Raw genomic sequence first — 13,536 nt, forward strand, 5'->3', positions numbered from 1 at the left:
AAACAGTGTCTGAACTTTTCCAGACTATTAATTTTCATACCTATACTTTGAAAAATGTCATAATGGTACCTGAAGTTTTGGCCCCGACCCAATTTCCGTACCTAGCAACAGTAAAGTCGTCAACGGCGTTAAATTTTGAGGGGTAAATCTGGAACTTCAGGTATTCTCAAGAGAAAATCTTCCAAACAGTGTCTGAACTTTTCCAGACTATTAATTTTCATACCTATACTTTGAAAAATATCAAAATGGTACCTGACGATTTAAGCCCGACCCAATATTCATACCCAGGAACAGTAAAACCGTTGACTCCGTTGAACAGTACCAGAAAAGTATGCCAATAACTACCGTTGGGTTCAAACATTGCCCCCCAGACCTCGAAGTCAAAGGTCTTCGTCTTACATCTATAGATGTATGATCCGATCGCAACTTCGAATATGGGAGTTGATTCCAAAGCAGTTGAGAGCCGCAGAACTCAGCTACCTACCTCAGTTTTCTATCAGGAGAAAAAATTGAACTCGGGTTCTTTACTCCTAACAGAAGCTCTGGTACTAGAAGATATGTTGGAATTCGCTAGTACAGATCGAATCCACAATGTGAGGCGTCAACCACCCAATTATTCCCTCTCAGTGATGGCTTCGCCGGCAACGCGATCTTCTCCAGCATCTTCTCTGCTTCGATTTCAATCAAAAATCCCAAAACCCACAATCCAAAAAATCAAATTCAATTATTTGCAGCTGAAATCAATTTCAATTTTTCTTTTTTTGATGGGTTTGGGAGAAGACAACAGAGAAGAAGGAAAGAAAAGTCGTGATTAGGTAGATGCATGTGGAAATTTTGGTAGCTATAACAGCAAAAATGGTTTGGTTTGCAAGTGTTTGCTCGGTTTTAAGCCTAGTTCACCAGATAATTGGAATCATGGAGATTATTTGGGTGGATGCACAAGGAAATTTCAATGCTTTAGGTTGGAATCCGACGAGTCTAATAACAAAGGAATCTGAAATTTTGGTAATTCCACTTTGGGTCAAGTCTGGGTCCGATCTCTGTCGGAAATGGAATGGCGAAGCGATTCCGATCTCTGTCAAAACGGGATGTCGTAGTTTGGGCAATCTGCTAGAAAGCCTTGACGCGGGACCCTAAGTCAGGTTCTGGGGTGTCGGAGGACGATTCCGAATTCAGGTCGTCGATGTAGATGAAGGTCGGGTTCCGATCAAGTATGGGTCTGAGCACGGCTGTTGGCGGTGGTCTGGCATCGTACGCGTATCTTCCTGAGTTCTTCTGGATACGGGTATATGAATATTTAGATCTAGGTATACCATGTTGATATTGGTATTTGAATCTCGTATTGGGCATGGTAGTTATTGGCATACTTTTCTGGTACTGTTCAACGGAGTCAACCGTTTTACTGTTCCTAGGTATGAATATTGGGTCAGGCTTAAATCGTCAGGTACCATTTTGATATTTTTCAAAGTATAGGTATGAAAATTAATAGTCTGGAAAAGTTCAGACACTGTTTAGAAGATTTTCCCTTGAGAATACCTGAAGTTCCAGATTTACCCCTCAAAATTTAACACCCTTGACGACTTTACTGTTGCTAGGTACAGAAATTAGGTCGGGGCCAAAACTTCAGGTACCATTATGACATTTTTCAAAGTATAGGTATGAAAATTAATAGTCTGGAAAAGTTCAGACACTGTTTGGACGAATTTCCCAATTTGCAAATGACACACCCTTTGATTTTTTTAATACTATTTCATCTCACATATTTTTGCACTTCCTAAAATACCCTCGAAGTCAGTTCTCTCTCTCCCTCCTCTCTCCAAAACCACGACAAAACTCAAACTCTTATAGCCCTCCTCGTCGTCATCACCTTCCTCTTCATCCACCTCGTTCCCCATAAAGTCTTTGCCACCCTCCGCCTCCGCCTCAAAAGCAAATCCGGCATCCAATCCAAGCGCCACTTCTGATACGGTTCATTACAATCCCTCCGATCTGTCGACTTGGCTGGAGAGCATGATTTCGGAGATAATTCCACCTCTGAATTTCGACCCAGTAATGGCAGCGCCCCCGCCGCTGAATCAACTCGCTAGAAGCTCTGTTGTGCCGGAATCCTCCACCATAACCTCAATCGATTTTGCCGATCAAACCATGAACACAGAGCAAATCTCTCAGCCCACGAACCTCTTCCCTCCAACCCACGTCTCCCTCCCCTTCCCCAACAACGAGTCAACTCGCCCGGCGGTAGTCGTCGACTCGCAAGAGAACGACGTCAGACTCGTCCACGGAGCCTTAACCTCACTGTAGCTGGTTGGTTGGCGTGCGTGGAGCTCAGTGGCTGAGGTTGAGAGGCTATTTTTCTCGTCTTGCTCAGATGAAGGAGACGGCTGCACCAAGGTTGGGTTTGTGGAGGCTGGGTGGAACCGATGTTTTGTGGATCTACGACGCTGCGGTGGGAATGGCGGCGGAGCGACCCCGGGTAGTTGGAAGATCAGAGATGGGCGGAGGAAAGGCAGGCTGTCTGGGATCTGGTCTGATCGGCAATGTTCGATCCTGTTTGGTTCTGAGATCCGGCGTGAGGCGGTGTGGGGATGGGATGGTGAAGTGGAGGGGTCTTCTTTGCCGGTGGTCTGACGGCGGCGATGGTATGAGGACGACCGAGGTCCGACATTGGTGGCGGAGCGGCGGGTATGGTGGTTTGTTGGTGCAGGTGTCTTCCTGGGCTGCCTTAACCCCAGAGCCCACATTCATCCGAATGGGTGGCGGGCCCAGAACCTTCCCCGGCGGCGTATCCAAGTGGCAGTGGAAGCGCATGCAGGCCAAGAAAGCCAAGCAGCTCCTCAAGACCCGCCTCTGTCGCGAGCGCTAAATCTACGAGATGCGAAAGCGGGCCCATCTCAAAGCCACCGTGTCGGAGCTCGAGCGCCCCTGGGAGACCGTCGAGAAGCCTCCCAATTTGTTCTCCGTCAGCGCTGATGAGCAGGTTAAGGTCTTGGCCGATCGGTTCCAGAGGCCGGGAGAAGGAGAGAAGATGGTCGTGGTTTTGGAGATCAGAGAGAGAGAGGACCCAAAAAGGCAAAAAAAAATCTGACTTCGAGGGTATTTTAAGAAGTGCAAAAATATGTGAGGTGAAATAGTATTAAAAAAATCAAAGGGTGTGCCATTTGCAATTAGGGGTGTGCAAATTTCACCCCCCAAAATTTATTGCTGGGTTTAAAATGTATATATGTATAAACCACATTCCTCTGAATTTAGGACGAACAACTACCTCTCCATAACAATCAATTTAAAATTTTCGAACTATATGACAAATAAATGAAACCTAAAAGTACCTTGTTTACAACTTATATTAAATATTTATAGTGTGCTATATTTCCACATCAATTATTATTATTATTATTTTTATCGGGAGTGAGGTAGCAAACCATTTCGGTTACGTTAGCAAGTTAGTAACACACCCATCCAGTCAGTATTCGTACCGACGTCCACGAGAGTATCTCAGCAAAGCCAGACTAATCTCCTGCCACAGGCGCACGAACCTGAAGGCTCCTCAAACCTGCTGGCCACAAACTGGTGGGAATTGGGATTCAAACTCTAAACATGGGGGTTTCATACTATGCAGCTCGATCAACATTACCACACTAGGTGGTTACATCAATTATTAGCTAATGGAACTAGAGGTTTCAATTTGAACTTGTAACTGCAATAATCAAAGAAAGGTTGAACTGCAGCCGTTCAAAGCAGCCAGTTTAGAAACATCGATCGATCTCATCTCGATATAAACTGTGACTTCTATGAAAGTCAAAAACATGTTCAGTAACAATGCAATTATGCAAGTAGTAAATCAAATTAAACACGTACTACAATACTTTTTTTTTTTTTTTGAAAACTACAATACAGATCATGCATCAAACCAAAAATCTCAAGCAATCAAAAACTATAAAGATCCAAATTGTATGTTCATCAATGTTCTCTCACATACTTTTCTACCTTTTTTTTTTTAGTGAAAAAAGGTACAATACTTATTATACCACCATATTCATAGTACGCGCTGCACGCGCCCCCAATTCAGAGTGAAGAATTTAAATCGTTGGCCATGGCTTTCAGCCCCATGGCTGTCTGCCCCTGGTCTTTCCTCGCAGGCCACGAACCACAAACCTCCAAACCAACACCCCCCCCCCCCAAATTCAGTCCAGCCCTTCCTCACCGGCTACTGGGCTAAAGGCGAGATCTTTTGCTTCCATCTTGACGGATTCTGTTGAAGCATAGTAAGGCTCAGTCAATTGCCCACTCCGACTTTGCGAGGGGACAAAACATATGTGAAAATCAGCGAAAACATTTATCAGGAACAACTGAAGTCGTTCAAAACCAATCTAATTGGTCGTCTGCTACTAAAGAAGGGATCTATGCCCATGAAGACTGAAACTTTGAAATTATCTTTGCAACGTCTCTGGCAACCTATTGCTCCATGGCGTCTTGTTCCGTTGGGGAAGGGATATTTTGATCTTCATTTTGAGACAGAAGAAGATATGCGGCGTGCTTGGGCCGGGGGAACCTGCACTCTCGCGTCCGGCATCTTCCGTTTCTCACAATGGCGCTAGGATTTTCGCCCAGGTGACTCTCTCGTTAATACTCATGCTCAAATTTGGGTACGAATTATTGGGCTTAGCCAAGAATACTGGCACCCACAACATTTACTTGAAATTGCTCGTGGAGTTGGGACTCCATTGCAACTTGATAAAGCCACCAAAGAACGGGCTTTTGGTTATTTTGCTCGCATTCTTGTCGATGTTGATCTTTCCCAGGACCTACCCAGTTCGCTTATGGTAGAGCGAGAAGGTCATGAATTTCTAGTTGAGCTTTTTTATGAAAGCTTATGCTCACACTGTGGTGCACTTGGCCATAATGTTGGCACTTGCCGTTCTCTAAAGAAAAGTTCTACAGTCTTTGAGCAAGTAACCAAACCAGAATCCCAACGTCAAGAGAAATCCATTGTTGGACAGTATCGTCAATTGTATAGACCTGAAATGGGCATGCCTCCACAATCAGTTGTCGCCACTGATAGTCCGGAGAAGTTAGCTAATAATGAGGCAATGATTGAAGATTCTAATGGCATTGGCCACATAGTGGCAACAGAGGAAGTTTCTCCTGTGCATGAACCTGTCATTGCTCACAGCATTGATCGTGTTGTGGGACAACCCATTCTTTCTGCTATGGAGGATCCGACTTATGTCACTGAACGCGTTAATTCTATCACATCAGAAGCTCCCACTCATGTTAGCAATTCTTTGACTTCCTTTATACCAAGGATTGATCTAATGGTTGAAGTGCAGCCTCATGAGAGGTAATCCCGATCTGACAATCACAGTGCTAGTCTTCCCTACCATCCTGGCTTCACACTAGTCGCATCCCCAAGTTTGGAGGTTTCATCTTCTCGGCCATTACTACCTCCTACAGCCCAAAGGGACTTCAATTTAGTCCAATCTTGGATGTCTGGGACTGAGTTCAATAATGAATTTAACTTGGAGCAATTGGAAGATAATAAAATCCTCTCTCGTTCACATAGGAAACATTTAACGAAGAAGATACGAGAGCAGTTGCTCAGGAATCCAAACCCCTCTATTGATGGGGGACCTTCACATACTTCTCAATGAAGATTCTTTTTTGGAATATCAGAGGCTTGGCGAATAGCCGAACTAGACGTGCTCTGAAAAGTTTAATTCGCAAGCATTCTCCAGATATTCTTTGTTTAGCTGAACCAATGACCTCTGTCACTCGTATCCATGCATCATTTTGGAGGTCTATTGGTATGTCTTTAGTAGGTGTTAATGACTGAGGTAATACTCTCCCTAATATTTGGGTTTTTTGTAATGCAAATGTTATCACCCCTGTTGTAGTTTTTTCTTCTTGTCAGCACATTTTTATGCATTTTCAAGTTGGTACTGTCACTCATGGAGTCATATTTGTTTATGCCGCCACAACAATCTCGGGACGTCGTCCCCTCTGGACTTCCCTAGCTCAAGCTTGCTCATGTTTTTCTAGTCCTTTGTTACTTCTTAGGGATTTTAATGCGGTTCTAGGCGCTCATGAAAAAGTGGGTGGTAATTTACCTATTTCTGCTTCGTGTGAGGATTTTCAGACCATGGTGGATTCTTGTGGTTTATTTCCTATCAATTTAAAGGGCTCTCCTTTTACCTGGGCTAATGGTAGAAGAGGTTCTGCTCATATCGAAATGTTATTAGATAGATGCTTTTATACTCTTCCTTGGTTGGATTGTTGGCCTATATTGAGTTGCAACACTCTTGTTCGTCACTCTTCTGACCACAATCCGCTGCTAGTCTCTAGCTCCAAGTTTTCACCTCAAGGTCCATCTCCTTTTAAATTTCAAAAAGTTTGGTTAGATCACCCTCATTTCTATGACTTGGTTAAAGAAAATTGGGATTCTCTCCAGTTCTCGTGCTGCCCTATGTTTGTGCTGCAACAAAAACTTAAACACATCAAGTCTATTCTCAAAGTCTGGAACAAAAGTGTTTGGAAATGTTAACTTTGCAGTTGATCAAGCTCGTCTGGAATTGGAAAAAATTCAGTTACTTATTTCCACTTCTGGTTTCACTGATGAACGTCATGCTAAGGAGCTAGAAGCTCACCTATTCCTTAGTAATTCTCTTAATCTTCAAGATAAATTCTGGTCTTCCAAATCTCAGGAGCGTTGGGTCAAAGATGGTGATAGAAATACTAAATACTACTTACTATCAGACTGTTGCAAAAATTCGCCGTTCTCGTCACTTTATTTCTGGGTTACGTGTGGGCTCTGAGATGGTGGATTATGTGCATTCTCTCCGCACTCATGTTGTCGACCACTTCTCTAAATCCTTTAGTGAGGATGGATCTACGATGGATACTGGTCTGGTGTCACGCCCCGAATTTTGAATAACCAATTCAAATCCGAAACATGAATAAACAATTAATACAAATAACGTTCTGAATTTTTTTCTCAGAAACAAACACACCACTCGCCACTCAACACAAAACTCGAAAACCTCGAGTTAATTATTACAATTCACTCTTACAAAGTAAAATTGTAAAGCTCTAAATGAGCATAACAAACCTCACAATATAATGCTGTAATTCACATAACACTACTCTAAGCTGCCCGATCACCGTCCTGGTTCTCCTGACCTGCAGGGTTATCCGCTACACCGTTTGAATAGTGTACCGGGATTGCAACAACACAAAACCCGGTAAGCTTTTGACAGCCCGTATGAGTAAAAAGAAAGAACTGTTGATTTATTAAATTTCAGTTCAAGTAAAATTCAACAGTATTACGTCTGCAAAGAGACATCAAACCACTCATGTAAAACCACAAGGAATACATTTTCACAATCCTCAAATCACAATACACCACACTGGTCCTGCAAAAACCCAACCCACATAACACCACTTTGGTCCATCCCAACAGCACGTTAGAGCTCTAACCACATCGCTACCAGTCACCTTGGCCTAGGTGCAAGTAATGCGACATACTTCGGTTAATAATAAACCGTCGCGCTTTGGACATCCCCGTCCTCAGCACCATATACTTCGGTTAATAATAAACCGTCGCGCTTTGGACATCCCCGTCCTCAGCACACAACTTCGGTTAATAATAAACCGTCGCACCTTGGACATCCCCGTCCTCAGCACACAAACACTCCGGTTATCCTTAACCGTCGAACTTCAGACACCTCATCCTCAGAACCCTACATTCTCTAACTCTATACATCCTCCAATGTAAATCATGAATATTAACAAGAACTCATCAATCATGTTCATCACATATAATTATGGTAAGTCACATGTCAATTCATAATAATTTAATCATCCCAATTCCACACTCTTCAATGTCACACCATTCACATATAATCACGTAAGTATATATATACGTAATTATCCGCTCAGGGATAATCACTAATACCAACTATAGTTCACATGCAATAAAACCGAGAAATTCATTTGTATAGTAAAAATCATTTTACTTACCCATGGACCGTAGTTGATCAAGTCCATATGATTTTAAAACAAATATTTATTCCATAAATATTTTCACGCAATTACGACAAAATAAGGTAATTAAATTTATTCGGTTCGTAATATGAACCACGTGAGGTTTACTCACCTCTAAATTCCCGCTGCGTCTTCTTAACAGCTCAAAAACAACGATCCGAAATCGTTCACCAATCAATCCATCAACCACCTAGTCAAACACGATCTTAACTTAGAAATCATTCATAGACCACACATATACAGAAATCCAACGGTCGGATTCTAATCTAATGATGATCCAACGGTCAGATCAAATTTATATGATGATCCAACGGTCGGATCCTCACGGATCGCCCTTAGGATCATCCTCCAAAATTATCACGAAGATCCAACGGTCAGATCTTCCTGAATCGCCCTTACTAACATCTCCACAAAATTATATGAAAATCCGACGGTCGGATTCTCACGAATCGCCTTCCGAATCACTATTTCTCAAATATACGAAGATCCAACGGTCGGATCTTCGCCCGTGACCTCACAAAGTCACCGGGACAGTCATACGATCAACATATTAAAATTTGAAGTAAAACCGATGGTCTGATCTTCGTAGATCGTAATACCGAAGATAAAACGTAAAAACCGTAAATAGTAACGTAAAAACGTAAATCCACTATTTACCAACTTTTTCTAACATAACCTTGTAATATATCAAAACGCTCGTATGGATGCATAGATCATCGCCCAGATAATATAAACTCAAAATATGGTCCGACGCACCGCCACATGCGGAGGACAGACGGCGGTCAACGCGGCGGTCAACGCCGGCTAACCACTTCAGATGCTAAAGTTGTCAACTACAAACTTCTTCAAAATACAGAATTGAACCACTTTAATACCTGACTTTTTCTGAGACAAGGTCTAGATCGTCCTAGATCAAGCGTTGAAGTTGGATTAATCTCGGTCGCACGATCAGATCCTAGATTGAATCAGAGGCGTCCAAAAAGTCAAACCTTGATCTAGCGGTCTACACTCAAAATCGTGATGAAAGACTTACATAGGGATGATCAGGGGGAGGAGGAGATCACGAAACTGGGGACGATCGGCCCATGCAACGCCGGAAAAGTGGTTTTCCGGCCGGGTCAGAATCATGCGTCTGGGTGGCTTCGATCCATCTTTTGGAGCAGCGGCGGAGCAAGGCGAGGCTGGGGAGCTGCTCAGCGTGCGGCGGCGACCTCGAAAAGCTCCGGGTCCGAGGCCGGAGGAAGTCGGAGGGCCGTCGTTTGGCCGGGTCGGGTCGGTCGGGACCCGAGGGTTCTGAAGAGAGACAGAGAGAAAACGCGGGGACTGTTCCGCAAATTCAACATGTTTTCGTCCTTAATGAAAAAGTCAACATTTTTTTTTGATATTTATAGAAAATTCCCAATTTTCAAATATTCATAACTTATTCATACGAACTCCGAATATTGCGTTCCACATATGCACGAGATCGTATCGACAAGCTCTACAACTTCCATGAAGGAAGTTTTCCCAAATTTTGAACGTATAAAAAGACAACTTTCGCGAGCCCCTAAATAACGTTCGTTTTCGAAATAAAATCGTTCGAACTAATTCCACAATTTTTCCAAGCTTCGTACTCGCTCCTATTATCGTGAAATCATTTCTAAAAATCCACGGAATTTAATTTGGATTTTTCGGGGTATTACATCTGGTATCTCGATTAATCCCCTCATTGGTCACATCATCAGAAAATGATAGTCTTCTAAGGGTCCCAAGCTTGGAGGAAATTAAGCTTGCAATATTCTCAATGGACCCGATAGTGCTCCCGATCCTGATGGGTTTGGAGGTCATTTCTTTCGTGCTGGCTGGGATTTGGTGGGTTTTGATGTGACTCGTGCAATTTGTTCATTTTTTGAGTTTGGCTACATCCTACCCAATTTAAACTCAAGCTTTATTGCCTTAATACCTAAGGTTCAGGAAGCAGACTGTATCTCGAAGTTTAGACCAATTTCCATGGCAAAATTTTACTTTTAAGATTATAACAAAAATTTTGGCAGATCGTATTTCTCCTATTGCTGCACGCATCATCCTTCCTAATCAGTATGCCTTTATCATGGGGCGTCAAATATCAGATTGCATTTTCTTGACTTCTGAGTGCATCAATTTACTTGATACTCCTTGCAAAGATGGAAATGTAGCCATCAAGTTGGATGTCAATAAGGCTTTTGATACATTAAATTGGAATTTTCTCCGCCGAGTTCTTTTGGAATTTGGGTTCCATGATACATTATATCATTTTTAACCTTTTTTCATTTAAAAATAATATAAGAAGCTGCCTACTCTTTGTTTTTATGTGTAAAATGTTAATCCTTATCAATTTTAGAATCGAACTTCTTCACACAAAAAAAAATATATGAATATCACATAAATCATGTGATATCACATACAAAACAAGCGTGTAACGCAGTTATTACATAAAATTCTCATATACCGCATCAAATGAAAGTCAAATAAATAAAACCACTAGATAATGTAACATATTTTGAGGTAAAGAGCTGTGATTTTATTAATATCATGGAATGGGGTTACATTACCACTAGATAATGTAACATATTAAACAAAGTCCAATAAATAAAACCACTAGATAATGTAACATATTAAATAAATTAGCAGGTGGTTAGTTAAAATTTACATTTTCAATTCACAAGTGATGCAAGGCCTATGGTTAAGGCGTCCTTAATCGTAAAAGTTCAACTCCTAACCAAACCATCTAGTTAATTAAACCCAACTTGGCCATGCTTATCCTCAATTATGCACACACTTGCACAGTAGAGGACGACCAAAGAACCAAGCCCATGGCCCTCATTGGCTAGGTTGCCACCTAACTTCAACAACTCGCAGCTGTGATACTGCTTTGCACATGATGAGATATTGGAAAATGGTGGGTGTTAATTATTTCTGAATTGACATTACACAAATTCACAGCCAATACATACAATGATCACTCGCATAAAGCCAGGCCCCTTCGCCTAAAAAAGAAAGTGAAAAAGAGGGCCTTGATCTTGAAGAAGAACCAAATATTACAATTCTTGCTGAATAAACTTTAAGGAAAAAAAAAAATCCATACAGATAGAAAAACAAACAAGCACGATCGGCCTGAGCTTCATTTGAGCTTGACATGTTCAAAGGCCACAGGTACAAAGCTGTTGATTGTTGAAACCCTCATTCACTACTTTCGCATTTACTTGGATTTGAAAGGAATGGCTCTGATCACAACCACATGGTATAAAGCTGCAAGTGCTGCCCCAATGAATGGTCCAACCCAGAAAATCCACTGTAACAATAACAAAAAGTCGGTTCACATCAATATCAAATTATCCTCAAAATTAATTGATGAGAGAATTGGACCAATTAGTCATAAATTGAAGGCTTACTTGGTCATCCCAGGCTCTGTCCTTGTTGAAGATGATGGCTGCACCAAGACTCCTAGCTGGGTTAATACCGGTTCCGGTAATGGGGATGGTAGCCAAGTGCACCAAGAACACGGCGAACCCAATTGGCAACGGGGCCAAAATCTGTTGATCACCGAAAAATTAGTGTCAAATTAAAAATCTCAAAACTAGTAGATTTGACCAAAGACATGAACAACTTATATAAAGTGGTAACATACCGGAACATGAGAGTCTCTGGCGCTACGCTTGGCGTCAGTGGCAGAGAAGACGGTGTAGACAAGGACAAAGGTGCCAATAATTTCAGCACCAAGACCACTGCCCTTGGTGTAGCCATGGGCTACAAAGTTGGCGCCACCGTTGTTGATCTCGAAGAAATGACCCTTGTTCGTAAAAGCTTTCACCACAGCGGCTCCGGCTATAGCCCCAAGGCACTGCATGATGATGTAGAACACCGCCCTTGTCAAGGACAGCTTCCGGGCCAAGAAAAGCCCAAAAGTCACAGCCGGGTTTATGTGACCCCCTGCATACCATAATACCAAACTAATTTAGAAACCTGAATATTAGCATAACTGAAAAAATGATGATGTAGTTAGGGCAAATGTTACCTGAGATTCCGGCGGTGCAGTAAACCAAGGCGAAGATCATACCACCAAAAGCCCAAGCGATGCCTTGAATACCTACGGTTTTGCACTTGGTTTCACCTTTCAAGACGCCCATCACCGTCAAGATGGTGATGTAGAGAAACAGAAACGTGGCGACGAACTCGGCGATCCCGGCCCTGTAAAACGACCATGACGTCAGCTCGCCGGGCTCGAAGAGCGGCGCAGGCGGTGGCTCCTTGTAGTCCTTGCCCTCGTCATGGGTTTGAGCGGCGATACCGATCGGCTGCCTCTCCGGGAACTTGTTGGCTCCCACACTCACATCTTCCTCCTTGGCCTGCATGATTGTAGTAGAAGATAAAAGCTCTAAAACGACTGCGTTTGATGTGATTTGAGGACTGTGAGAGCAGTGGGTTTGAGTGGGGAGTGGTGGCTCTGGTGTTGGGTTATATATAGCAGGTGTGGGTTTGGAAAGGGAAGGGAGGAAAGTGGCGGGGCCCACCGGGGTAAATTGGGTAGTTTGGTTTTATTTATCTATTTTATTTTTTTTCTTATTATTATCATGTGGCCGACCAATCGTTTTCCGGGTTTTTCATCAAGTGTTTTTGGAAAGGGACGTAAATGTCTTTTTAACGGGAAGAAAATGAAGAATGGTGGACACGTGGCGGAATTGTATCCACGACTGGGTTTTACCGCAGGAGGAGATGAATAGTGCACCGGCCAATCCATGTTCAGCAGTTCGAGGACGATGAGGATGAGACACTTGAGAGTTGAGACAGAAGGATACTACAGTATTGGTTCCAGTGAGCTACGATCGTGTAAGGACCGTGATCGGTCACGATCTCTCCTGCATGCAATTATATTTAGCTCGTGCATGCTGTTCAATAATCAAAGTTTATGCTAATTAATAGGTGGCAACGGAAACTCTGTGCCTTTTCTTCCTTTAATTCTGTATTAGAAGGAATATACAAGGGAAAACTAGTTTTTAATTTATTTTTTTATGCCACGCCTTTGATTCTTAATCGAGCATTACCAATTGAAACATTGCCGTTCCATGATAGTCAGTTTCTCACTCTCTCTCCTCTCTTTTCCCCCTTTATTCTCATGCAGCTCTCAAGTCTCTATGGCCTTCATTTTTAGAGGAGTCGAAATTGCACGAACATTTTTGAGATTACGGTGCAATGTCCGCAATGTCACTGATACACTAGGTACATGGGATAATGCATGAAAGAGAGCATTATATTTAAATTTGTTGGCGCTTGTCGCATAAGGTTTATATCAGACAAAAACGAGCAAATGCATTTGAAATTGCTAGATCTCTTTTGTTGAAGTTTTTAGCAAAAACTTTCATATCACTTGAGCAATATATAAGTAGATATTTACCCAAAAAAAAAACACATGTTAGATGGAAACTTTTCCGATTTTAGCGAAAGTTCACCAAAGTAAAAAGTGATTTCAACAGAAATCAATCA

General features: G+C 42.3%; 1 protein-coding gene across 1 annotated transcript; it reads right to left on the bottom strand.

Moving 5' to 3' along the window:
- Positions 1 to 10,942: 10,942 nt before the first annotated feature.
- LOC133714425 (probable aquaporin PIP-type 7a) lies at positions 10,943 to 12,490 on the bottom strand. Its single transcript, XM_062140540.1, has 4 exons — positions 12,071 to 12,490; positions 11,684 to 11,985; positions 11,448 to 11,588; positions 10,943 to 11,347 (listed from the first exon to the last, which is right to left on the bottom strand). Exons 1-4 carry the CDS (start codon positions 12,405 to 12,407, stop codon positions 11,255 to 11,257), a joined length of 873 nt encoding a protein of 290 aa, XP_061996524.1. The 5' UTR covers positions 12,408 to 12,490; the 3' UTR covers positions 10,943 to 11,254.
- Positions 12,491 to 13,536: the final 1,046 nt, after the last annotated feature.

The sequence above is a fragment of the Rosa rugosa genome, chromosome 6 (assembly GCF_958449725.1).
Source record: "Rosa rugosa chromosome 6, drRosRugo1.1, whole genome shotgun sequence".
Classification (NCBI taxonomy): domain Eukaryota; kingdom Viridiplantae; phylum Streptophyta; class Magnoliopsida; order Rosales; family Rosaceae; genus Rosa; species Rosa rugosa.